The 13,007-nt window shown below is 49.5% G+C and overlaps 1 protein-coding gene across 2 annotated transcripts in view; it reads right to left on the bottom strand.

Annotated features, from left to right (window-relative positions):
* NDUFA3 (NADH:ubiquinone oxidoreductase subunit A3) overlaps positions 1-13,007 on the bottom strand; it is a 191,985-nt gene that overhangs the window by 62,989 nt on the left and 115,989 nt on the right. For both annotated transcript variants that reach the window (XM_082274382.1, XM_082274381.1), the window contains exon 3: positions 5,597-5,674. In XM_082274382.1, the coding sequence (XP_082130508.1) occupies positions 5,597-5,674 (78 nt within the window). The remainder of the gene's footprint in view (positions 1-5,596; positions 5,675-13,007) is intronic.

Here is a 13,007-nt window from a genome sequence, read left to right as displayed (position 1 = left end):
TACGAAATTCGGCCGATTTTCGCAAAAAAACCCAACATGTTGGATATGTGAATTTTTGATGTCGTACGAAAATCGAACGTTTTACATACCACACTAACGATACGAAAATCGTTCGATAACACTGCCATTTACGATTTTCGAACGAAATTCGAATCGTCTATGGCCTGCTTAAGGGAGACGAACAGAAGGGAACAATGTCAACTTCTGAAACTTGATGGTCCACCTGAACTCCTGGAGCGTCTGAACCGTGGTTGACAAGTCGCGCAACAGAGTTGGACTGGAACTTGATCTTAACAGGAGATCGTCCAGATATCCCAGGATTGCAATCCCCTGCACCCGCAACAGGGCCAGGACAGGAGCCAACACTTTGGTAAACACCCTTGGAGCCGAAGCGAGACCGAAAGGTAACATCACAAACTGATAGTGCTCCTCCGTGATTGCGAATCGGGAGGTACCTTTGATGACCCTCGAATTCGGGGATGTGTAGATATGCATCCTTGAGGTCGATGGAAGCCAGGAAATCTCCCAGGCTCAGGGAGGCCACCACCGATCGAAGGGATTCCATAAGGAATTTTTGAACCCGCACGAAGCGGTGCAGAAATTTCAAGTCAAGAATCGGACGCACCTTGCCCTTCTTTCGGGGCACCGTAAACAGATTTGAGTAAAACCCCCGAAATCTGTCCCGATGTGGCACCGGGACGACCACCCCCTGGGCGATGATCCTGAACCGCCCGTTGAAGATCGGGGGGTCAAATGAAGATTTGAGGGAAAGAATCTGTCTGCTGGGCGCGATCGGAATTCGATCTTGTACCCTGACCGAATGAGTTCCTGAACCCACCTATCCTGAATCCGGGACAGCCAAGGTTCGGGAAAACAGCGCAGACGTCCCCCCCCCCCACCCCTGAAACGGGTGAGGGCGCCCCTTCTGGTCGAGGTGGACTGGGCCGCCGTGCCAGCCCAATGGCTTCTTCTGGCCACCAGCGGCCTTGAAGGATTTGCCCTTGTCTTGTGCCTTGAAGGCATGAAAGGACCCCTGATTAGGTTTAAAGGAAGGGCCCTGCTTACCGCAGGAAAAAACGTACCCTTGGGCGCTTGAGGCAGCAGAGTGCTTTTGCCCCCAGTGACCCCCTTAACCAACCCGTCCAGGGAGTCCCCAAAAAGGTGATTCCCTGCATAAGGGATGTCAGACACCGTCTTCCTGGAGGTCTGTTCGGCCGACCAGCTCTTCAGCCACACCATACGACGGATTATCACTGCGACAGCAGATAGTCGTGAGACTAAAGGGGCCTCATCCAAGGCCGCGTCACACAGGTATAAAAACAGCCTGAATAATTTGGTCCACCATCTCCAAAGTAGCAGGAGGGGCGGAATCAGCCACAAGGGTGCGTCTGAGAACCTAGGTCCACTCCACCACGGCCTGAGAAACCATTACAGAGGTGAACACAGGTTTCATCAAAGAACCCGCCACCACATGTGGCGAGTAAGAGATTCCACCCCTCTATCTGTCGGGTCCCTAAACAATTCTCCGCAGGCATCAGAGTGGCCTTGTTCAACCTGGACACCGTGTGATCCACCTTAGGGGCCACGGTCCTGCGCGAATCCGTTGGAGACGCAAAGGGATAACGGTACTGAAACCGCTTTGGTACCACAAAATTGCGCTTCAAAATTGTGCCATTGTTTGTTCACCTTTCCGTGAATCTTAGTGGGACAGGGAAAGACCTGTGCCGCTTTCTGGGTCCTGCGGGTCCCAAAGGAAGACTGCTTACCCGGCAGGTGGGGCTCATCCTCTAAATGTAGCGTATCCTTAACAGAACTAATGGGGTACACTGTCCATGGCAACCATATCTAGCTCTAAATCAGAAGAATGAGAAAGTCTGGGCCTTTTTTTTGAAGCCCGCTCAGACATCAACAGATCCACTTTAGACGTTAAAGTCGCAAGTGCAGCAGTTAGGGAGCCCATCGCAGAGGATTCAAGCGTACCTAAACCCTCCACCAGAGCTGGGGGAAATTTGCTGTCCTGGGACTCCATAAAAATTTGATGGCGCTTGCCCTTTAAATCAGCGATAGCAGCGGATCCCACCGCATGGAGCACTAGCCTCAGTTACCAAATATTGAAGAATATAACTGCCAGCAAAGGTATTATCCCATGAAAATAGCAGAAAAAGCCCCCCAGAAGTGTAGCTGTACAATACCACGCTTGTAGCTCGATACGACTGCCTGGAGAAAGGAAATTATGTCACGCCGCTAGAGGACAAAATAGGACTTGAGCCAAGGAAAAATGGATGCTATGGGGGAGGCTCCAGGAAAATGGCCGCCGAGCACATGTTAAAATACATTGCCCACACTAAAGATGGCGCCCGAAAGGGCGCCAGAATGCTACAGAGAAAATGGCTGCTGATGCCCTCACATTAAGCCGAACAGCCTGCCCACACCCAAAATGGCGGCCCCACGATTTTTACACCACAGTGGCCCCCACAACCATGTCTGTACCCCCAAACGTAGCACAAGCACTATCAAGGGACTCAGGGAACCCCGCAAACCCCCCACAGCATGGCGTGACCGCAACAGCGCCCCCGCAGGGACCAGGAGGGACACACAGGGACCACACAGACAGACATGAGGGGGATATCACAGACTCCAAACAGACTGCCATCCCCATGACAGAGGCCCCACACACACCCCCGACATATAATGCCATAGACAGAGGGGGTAGCATGGTACTCACCGATCCAGCGAAAGCGTGGGTGCCACTCTGCGACGGGAAGCCTCCCACCCGGGTGGGGGTGCCGTCAGCCGAACAGGGCGCTAGCAACACGCGGCGTACCGCAGTTGAGACATCCTAGCGAACTAGCCACTTCGCAGGCTTTGACCCCAAGGACAGGGACAGGTCATTTGCGAGGCCAGGTCGTACGCATAGCCTGCTAAACGCTCGATGGCGGGCTGGGATTCCAACCAGTCCGATTCCCAGCTCCGCAAACGCTGTAGTCTTCCGAAGTCCGACTAACTAAGCACAGGATCAAATAAAAAGCTATCAGTGTAAAGAAAAAACACTTAGCAGAAATAAAAAATTAAGAAAACAGAAGAAAAGGCTGAGACTGTAGCCCCAGCTAAGGGAAGCCTGCCTACTCCTGACTAGGCAAAAGATAAACTGAATTGGGAATGAGGCTAACCGGGGGTATTGGACCAGAGGGACAGCCCCCTGTAGGTGTCATGTACCTGGGTGCCCTTGAACCGGGAGGTTCCCCGTTTCGCAGCTTGCAGCCTTATCTGTTGTGCCACAAAGAAGCTACATAGTTACATAGTTAGTGAGGTTGAAAAAAAGACATCAGTCCATCCAGTTCAACCTATGATGTGTGTGTGTGTTTGCCTTTTAGCCGTACATTGTATACCCCTATATGTTGTGGTCTTTAAGGTGTCCATCTAACAGTTTTTTGAAACTATCAATGCTCCCTGCTGATACGACTGCTTGTGGAAGAGAATTCCACATCCTTACCGCTCTTACAGTGAAGAACCCCTTACGCACTTTAAAGTTAAACCGCCTTTCCTCTAGTTTTAGTGAGTGGCCACGTGTCTTATTGTATCTCCTTTCTCTGAATAGTTTGTTCCTTATGCTCGGGTCGCCAGTACAGTATTTGTACATTGATATCATATCCCCCCTCAATCGTCTCTTCTCCAGAGAGAATAAGTTCAGGGCTTGTAGTCTTTCTTCATAGCTGATGTCCTCCATCCCCCTAATTATTTTTGTTGCCCTTCTCTGGACTTTCTCCAGTTCCAGCACATCCTTTCTGAGGACCGGTGCCCAGAACTGGACAGCATACTCCAGATGTGGCCGGACCAGAGTCTTGTAGAGCGGGAGAATAATCTCTTTATTTCTGGAGTGAATCCCCTTTTTTATACATCCCAGTATTCTGTTGGCTTTGCTTGCGGCGGCCTGGCATTGCATGCCACGGCCAAGCCTGTTGTCTACCAGTACCCCCAAGTCCTTTTCCATCCTAGACTCACCCAGAGGTTCCCCCCCTAGCGAGTAGCTTGCTTTCTGGTTTCTGGCCCCCAAGTGCATTACTTTACATTTTTCAACATTAAATCTCATCTGCCATGTAGTTGCCCACTCCGTTATTTTGTTCAGGTCCGCTTGCAAGGTTTCCACATCCTGCATAGAAGATATTGGCATGCCTAATTTAGTATCATCTGCAAATACTAAGATTGTACTCGATATCCCCTCCTCCAGATCATTTATGAATAAATTAAACAGGATTGGTCCCAGGACAGAACCCTGGGGGACCCCACTTTCCACACCCGCCCAATCCGAGTACTCCCCATTAATCACCACCCTCTGTACTCTCCCCTGGAGCCAGTTCTCTATCCAGGTACTCACCTTATGGTCCATACCTATCTTCCTTAGTTTGTACAGTAAGCGTTTGTGGGGAACGGTGTCGAAGGCCTTTGCAAAGTCCAGATAAACCACATCCACAGGCTTACCTTTATCTAGGTGGCAGCTCACTTCATCATAGAAGGTTAATAGATTGGTTTGGCACGAACGATTTTTCATGAATCCGTGCTGATTAATACTTATAATACCGTTTTCATTACTAAAGTCTTGTATGTGGTCCCTTAACATCCCCTCCAATATTTTGCAGACTACAGATGTTAGGCTGATCGGCCTATAGTTACCCGGGATATATCTCGGCCCCTTTTTAAATATTGGTACCACGTTGGCTTTTTTCCAATCAGCTGGCACCATACCCGTCTGTAAACTATCCTTAAAGATCAAGAATAATGGTCTGGCAATCACCTGGCTGAGCTCTTTAAGAACCCTCGGGTGCAAGCCATCCGGTCCCGGGGATTTATTTATGTTAAGCTTCTCTAGTTTAGCTCTAAGTCTATCTTCTGTTAGCCATGGCGGCACTTCCTAAGGGGTATTATTTCGTTCGGCCTTACAAGCTGGGTTCGTGTAGCCCCCCGATTCCTTTGTGAAGACTGAAGAAAATAAATTATTTAACACTTCCGCCTTTTCTCTGTCCTCAGTGGCCATTTTTCCTTTATCATCTTTTATGGGGCCAATGTGTTCTGGCCTCGCTTTCTTACTGTTTATATACTTAAAGAACTTCTTGGGGTTCTTTTTACTCTCCACCGCTATATGTCTCTCGTGTTCTATTTTAGCCGCCCTGATTTCATCTTTACATTTCTTATTACACTCTTTATAATGCTTAAATGCTGCCACTGACCCCTCAGTCTTGTATTTTTTGAAGGCCTTTTCTTTAGCTCTAATATACATTTTTATGTTGGAGTTTAGCCACCCAGGGTTTAGTTTTGCTTCTGCCTAGCTTACTCCTATGGATAAGACCAATACCCATAAGTGGAGACTGTATGAGTGGGCGGTGACTGTCAGAGGACGTAAGAGAAATATATTTTTTACATATCTTGCCTTGGAGGTTATTTTTCCATTGTGCCTATAATAGTCCCTGTGATTGGAGTGTATTCTTTGTCTTTTAACCGCCTAAAGCTATACTCCATACAGTGCAAATGTTGTCTGAATTTAGAACCACCAAGAATCACACAAAAAACAGCACACGAATCACAAAAGAAACTCACTTACCTGGATATGTATAAGGAATAGCTTTGTTGTATGCTGAAGCATACTTGGTATATGGACTGACAATGGGAAGTACAAGAGCTGCAAGTACAAACATGGGAAATAAGTCACAAATTATGGTTTTTAAAAATAATAATCAATGTATATCCGTGACATGTATTTTGCAAATAAAACCTTAAAAACAAAAAACAAACATCCACCCCACTGGTGGATTATTGTGAGAAAAATTGCAACCATTATGACATTTAAAGGCAAACTCCAGTCAAAAATGAAATAATAAATTATTGAGATTATTCTTTTTCTGCCTAGATGCTTGTGAAGCTAAGAAAGTTTTATCTAAGCTGGACAAAAAGATTCTTCCTGTTCTTCACTGACAACTTTATTTCCTGTTATCTGAAATTTGCTGAGCTGTATTTCACTTCCTGAAAAGGTTGTCAAGGAGAGAGAGAGAGAAGAGAGAAGAAGAAGAGAGAAGAAGAGAGAAGAAGAGAGAAGAGAGAGAGAAGAGAGAGAGAAGAGAGAGAGAAGAGAGAGAGAAGAGAGAGAGAAGAGAGAGAGAAGAGAGAGAGAAGAGAGAGAGAAGAGAGAGAGAAGAGAGAGAGAAGAGAGAGAGAAGGAAGAGAGAAGGAAGAGAGAAGGAAGAGAGAAGAGAGAAGAGAGAGAATATGAAAGGAATATGGTACAAGGAACATTTGTGAAAGTTTAGAAGGATACTGATCCGTTTCCATTCCTCATCACATGTGAGCAATGAGTTTTAGGCTCGGTTTTCACTAGTGCTACTTGTCATGCAACTTTGGACACATTAAGTCGCATGACAAGTCACAGCCCATTAATTTCAATGGCACCAGTTCCCATCTATGCCACTTCAAAAATCAGCGACTTTGAAAATGTACCTGCACTACCCTGATGCGACTGATTCAGAGAGTGTAAAAATGGATCAAAGCTGCACTCAAAGTCACACTTTAAATCGCACAATTTAAGAGTCGCACTAGTGGAAACATAGGCACTAGGCTAGAGTGTGACTTTGAAATGCAACTTTGATCCAACTTTACACGCTCTGGATCAAAGTCGCATTAAGAGTTGCATATAAGTAGTGCAGGTACCTTTTCAAGATCGCTGATTTTCTAAGTCGCATAGATGGGAACGGGTGCCATTGAAATCAATGGATTGTGCCTTTTCATGCGACTTTGTGTGTCCAAAGCTGCATAACAAGTCACACTAGTGGAAACTGAGCTTTAGTCTATGTTCCTATTATTGCAATTTAGAGTGCAACTTTGATCCAATTTTACATTCTCTGGATCAAAATTGAATCAAAGTAGTGCAGGTACCTTTTCAAAGAAAATAACAGAAAAAAAGAGAGGTGATAACACCCAGTGGTTCGGCGCTTGCAAATAAACAATGGAAGTGGAGTGTGAGCAAAAAATACTCCTATAAAATGAACAAATTATATGAAATCAAAACACAATCTATTGTAGTGAGCTGTGTATGTATGTATGTATGTATGTATGTATGTATGTATGTATATATATATATATATATATATATATATATATATATATATATATATATATATATATATATATATATATATATATATAGATTAAATGTGTAAGTGTGCTTAAACTTTAAAGGAATCCCACAAAAATGTGGACACTTTTCCAATGCCTTAGAGAGGCTGATGGAAGGTTTCTGACATCAACAACCACAACCAGTAAAGTAATAGTTCCAAAAGGGCTGGTGAAAGATGGATAATACACACTTAAATACTGGGCCTGAGTGAATATAATCATACAATGTTCATAAACTATAAGAAGTTCAAATATCAGCAAACGTTTGCCTTGCCTGACTCAATGGAGTCAGGCAAGGCAAACAACAGAATTTTTGTAAAATCTTACCTGTAAAATTCCTTTCTCTGAGTCCTCCGACAGTCGCCGCCTCCTCTAAGTCATCACTGTTGGGTATTGACTTCCGCTCCGCAGGAGTAGCTAGGCATAAAGACTTAGACAAAAGAACAAAGGCATTTGCATATAAACACCCATGGCGGCTATCCCATCTGGTCAATGCCCCCCGCAGTTGACCACTCCCAACTCAGTTTGGTAGCATAGCAGTAGGTAATAAGAACCCCAAAAGAGGGGCGGGGGCGGCAACTGTTGGAGGACTCAGAGAAAGGAATTTTACAGATAAGATTTTACAAAAATTCCGTTTTCTCTTACGTCCTCCGACAGTCGCCGCCTCCTCTAAGTCATCACTGTTGGGATGTCCCAAAGCAGTATAGACATGAGGGGTGGGAGAGGCAACCGTAGAAAAGGCAATGCAGTACCCACATCAGAGAAAGGAACCTCTGGGCAACAGAAAAACAATGCTCAACAGGAGCAACAGCCCAGGAAAGCAAATACCAACAGCCAGGGACCCATAAAAAAACAAGGGTCCTTCATGGCACTGCCGCACTGAGAACCTTGCGGCAAAAGGAGGCATCAGCTGATGCCAGAACTTCTACTTTGTAGAATTTGGAAAAAGTGTGCGACCAAGTCGCAGCCTTGCACACCTTGGCCACCGAGGCCCGATGCCAATAGGCCCAGGACGCACTCACAGATCTGGTAGAGTGCGCCTTAACAGGGAAGGGTGGAACCGTTCCTTCAAAGCATAAGCCTGTTCAATGGTCTGTCTGATCCATTTGGCAATAGTCGCTGCGGATGCAGCCATGCCCTTCCGAGGTACCTGAGGAAGGACAAAGAGGGAATCCGTCTTCCCGAAAAGATTCCGTAGACGACAGGTAAACCCTGATCGCCCTGACAACATCCAAGGAATGTAGAGCAACCTCCTTAGGATGCTTAGGCTTCGTACAAAGCGAAGGTAGGACAATGTCCTCATTAATGTGGAACTCCAAGACCACCTTAGGAAGAAAGGAGGGATGCGGACGCAAAACCACCTTATCCCGGTGAATCACCAAGTATGGAGAACGGCAAGATAACGCTGCAAGTTCTGACACCCTGCGAGCCGAAGTGATCGCCACCAAAAAGGCAACATTCTTAGACAGCAGAGGCAACAATATTTCCCGAATGTTTTCAAAGGGAGCACGCTGTAAGACGGACAGAACCAAGTTCAAGTCCCATGGAGGTAAGGGCTCCTTCCTGGGAGGAGCCAAATGTCGCACACCTTGAATGAAGGTGCGAACCAGGGAATGAGACGCCACAGGGCGTCGAAGAAGAATAGCCAGTGCGGACACCTGGCCTTTGATCGTGGCCAGCGCCAGGCGCTGGTCCACTCCAGACTGGAGGAAGGCCAACACTCTGGACACCGAGTACGAGCAAGGGGAGAACCCCCTGGACTCACACCAGGCGAAATAAGCCTTCCAGGTACGGTAATAGATTTTACCAGAGGAGGTTTTTCTAGTCTTGACAAGGGTAGGGATGACCTCGGAGGAGAGACCCCTGTCCTTCAGGACCTGGGTCTCAACAGCCAGGCCGTTAAAGCCAGCGACTGTAAAGCAGGATGGAAGATCGGACCCCGAGACAGGAGATCTTCCCGCAGAGGCAGACGCCACGGAGGCGCCACTGCCAGGTGAACAACGTCGGCGTACCAGGACCGGCGTGGCCAGTCCGGCGCCACCAGAATCCCCAGGTGCGGTTCCGAGGCTAACCTGCAGAGGAACCTGGATAGCAACTAAATCGGAGGGAAGGCATACATCAGACGATACTAATGCCAAGGGGCCACTAACGCATCCGAGGCGTCCGCCAGCAGATGGCGCATTCTTGCCACGAACCTTCCACCTTTCGGTTTAGCCGAGATGCGAACAGATCCATGTTCGGGGGGGATCCCCACCTCGCACACAGCATTTGGAAGACCTCCCGATGTAGGGACCATTCCCCCTGGTCCAGGGTCTGGCGGCTCAGATAGTCAGCCTGCCAATTCTCCACACCCGGAATGTGGACTGCCGAGATCGCCAGGACATGAGTCTCGGCCCAAGACAGAATGTCGGTCACCTCCCGGGCCGCCCGAGCACTCCTGGTGCCCCCTTGGTGGTTGATGTAAGCCACCGCGGGAGCATTGTCCGTCTGTACCCGGACAGGACGGCCCCAAAGACAGTCCAACCACTGGAAGAGAGAGTTTTATCGCTCGCAATTCCAGCACATTTAATCGGGAGGGAGGACTCCTCCTCCAACCAAGTGCCCTGGGCAGACAGGTTGCCCAGGACTCCACCCCAGCCCGACAGGCTGGCATCCGTGGTAAGCACCGTCCATACCAACAGACGGAAGGACTTGCCTTCCGCCATGCGAGGGGAACTGGAGCCACCACAGAAGAGCCAATCTGGTCTGACGACTCAAGAAGACACACAGATCCAGGGACTGAGGTAGTCTGTCCCACCTGTCCAGGATCTCGGAGAGCCCGCGTGTGAAACTGAGCAAAGGGTATTGCCTCGAAGGCCGAAACTATCAACCCCAGGCCCCGAGTGACGAGGATGGGCTGTCCCTGAGGGACCTGATCTCGTCCCGCAAAGTCCGGAGCTTGTCCTCCGGCAAGAACACCCTTGCCTGAGCAGAGTTCAGAATCAGTCCCAGATAGGGAAGACGAAGCGATGGAGACAACGTCGATTTCTGAACGTTGATGGTCCATCCAAACTCCTGGAGCGTCTGTACCGTGGCGGACAGATCGCGCACTAGGTCCTGGCTGGCACACGATCTCAGAAGTAGATCGTCCAGGTAACCCAAGACCGCAATGCCCTGAGCCCTCAGCAGGCCCAGAACCGGCGCCAACACTTTGGTAAAAACCCTTGGTGCCGAAGCGAGACCGAAAGGTAACGCCACAAACTGGTAGTGGTCCTCTGCGATAGAAAAACGAAGGTACCGCTGATGACCCTCGAAAATGGGGATGTGCAGGTACGCATCTTTCAGATCTATCGAGGCCAGGAATTCTCCTGGACTCAAGGAGGCCACCACCGAACGGAGAGACTCCATACGGAACTTCCGAACACGCACAAAGCGGTTCAGCGCTTTCAGGTCCAGAATAGGACGCACTTTGCCCTCCTTTCTGGGCACAGTGAACAGATTTGAATAAAAACCCCCAGTTTGAGGGAAAGAATCTGTCCGCCGGCCGGGAAAGGAATTCGATCTTCCCGATCGAACGATTTCCAGAACCCACCTGTCCGATATCCGGAGCAGCCAAGGTTGGAGGAAACCGCGCAAACGTCCCCCCACCTTTGAAATGGGTGAGGGCGCCCCTTCAGGCAGAGGCAGATTGACCCGCCGAGCCGGCATAGCCGGACTTCTGCTTACCCGCCCAGGGCTTCTTCTGACTGCCCTGGGCCTTGAAGGGCTTGCCCTTGGGTTGGGTCCCGAAAGGACCCCTGATCGGATCAAGGCGCAGAACCCCGCTTGCCTCGAAAGGACTTGTTCTTCGGGTTCTGGGGCAGCATGGTACTCTTGCCCCCCGTGACGCCTTTTACCAGGGCATCCAACGCTTCGCCAAAAAGGCGAGAGCCAGCATAGGGAAAATCAGCAACTGTTTTCCGCGAGGACTGGTCAGCCGACCAGCTCTACCGCCATATCAGTCGCCGGTTAAGTACCGAGACATTAGAGAGGCGTGCCAGTAAAGGGGCCTCATTCAAGGCCGCATCACACAGATACATGATTCCCTGGTGGATTTGATCCACCATATCCAGCCGGGCAGGCGGAACATCATCAGACATGAGGTTGCTGCTAAGCACCTTCGTCCAATCAGCCACCGCCTGAGCCACCAAAAGGGACACGAAAACGGGTCTGAGCAACGAGCCCGCCACCATATAGGAATGGCGGGCCAGAGACTCCAACCACCGGTCCGTAGGATCCCGGAAAACCGGGGTATCCTCAGAAGGAACCAAGGTAGCCTTGTTTAACACGGCCACAGTGTGATCTATCTGTGGAGGCACACACCATCGTGATTCCGTAGCCGGTGCAAAAGGATAAAGCAATTTGAACCGACTAGGCACCAGGAATGGACGTTTTAACGTGCGTCACATTTCATTAACAGTTTAATGAAATTCAGCAGGGCAGGGAAAAACCTGCGCCAACTTGCGGGTCCTGTGCGTCCCAAATGAGGACACAACGCCCGGAGGACTGGGCTCATCCTCCAAATGCAGTGTTTCCTTAACAGAAACAATTAATTCATCCATGGTCGCCCGCTCTTCAGGCAACCCCGGGGAGGAGGTATCAACCCCTTCCACCTCTGCCTCCCCCTCAGACCCCAGCAGGTCCAAGGATGAGCGAGACCCTGAAAAGGGCACGCTCGCAGCAGCAGCAGCCATATCACCATCTGAATCAGAGGAGAGAGACAATCTGAGCCTTTACTTTAGCAGCACGTTCAGCCATCAGCATTTCCATGAATGACACCAAGCACGCCACTACAGCGGCCAAATCAGGTCTCAGAGGGGCCACAGGAGAACTGGGAACCCCTACCAAAGTTGGGGAGAAATTTTCTGTCCTGAGATCCATTACTCAAATGACAAACAACAGTGCAAAAAAAGTTTGTTCTGCCCCTTTAAGAGCGTTGCGGAGTGCGCAGCCCACCGCTACAGCTACAGTGACAAAGACCCCCAAACAGGAGAAGACAAAACTGAGCTAGAAGGACAATACAGAAAAAAATATTGAGAGCAATAACCTGCAGAGCCCCGCAGAGTGTTGCTCCTTGCTGCTAGAGTAGGCTGAACGTATAGGCTGCATGACTCAGGGAAAATGGCTGCCCCATAGGATTTGCATGGAAGGCTCCGCCAAAATGGCCTGCCGAACATGCGGTCGGAACGATCGTTAGGTTACCGCAAAATGGCGGCGAATGGCGCCAAAAACAGCATGTAGTATTGCCCACAGAGAAGCCCAACATGCCTGCCCATACTTAAAAATGGAGGACCGCGCGGGTTCATCCGCTGCGGTCGCCACACACTCAGTCTGCACCCCCACCAACACCGAAGGGACACAGGGAAGGGCACCCCCAAAAAAACACATAGCACCGCAGCACATGTACAAGCGATCCCCGCAGGGACTGCATCAGGGAGTCCCACAGGCACAGACATGGGGAACACACAGCAACACAGACTGCCACCCCAGACAGAGGCCCCACACAGAAGTACTTACCTGTAGCAGATGGCGTGGGGTGCCTCTATGAATGGAAAGCCGCTGTCCTCATATGACAGGGAGTGCCGTTTGCCAGGGACATGACACTGCAGCATCGCAGATGTGTCCTGTGAGGTAGCCACCTCACGGCTGCATCCCTGCTGCGAACAGGGATGGGTCGTTCATAGTGCCAGGGCGAACCATAGCTGAACGCTCGATGGCGGGCTGGGGGTCCATCTGACCCTCTGCCCTGGAGAACCAGGGCGGTCAGTCCGAATCCCACCCCCGAATGATCCATCTTCTTCCGAAGAAACGACTAAAACTAAAGCTGA

Source organism: Pelophylax lessonae, assembly GCF_965119305.1.
Source record: "Pelophylax lessonae genome assembly, chromosome: 12".
Taxonomy (NCBI): domain Eukaryota; kingdom Metazoa; phylum Chordata; class Amphibia; order Anura; family Ranidae; genus Pelophylax; species Pelophylax lessonae.
The sequence above is the reverse complement of the archived record's forward strand: the minus strand, read 5'-3'. Positions and strand labels throughout refer to the sequence as shown.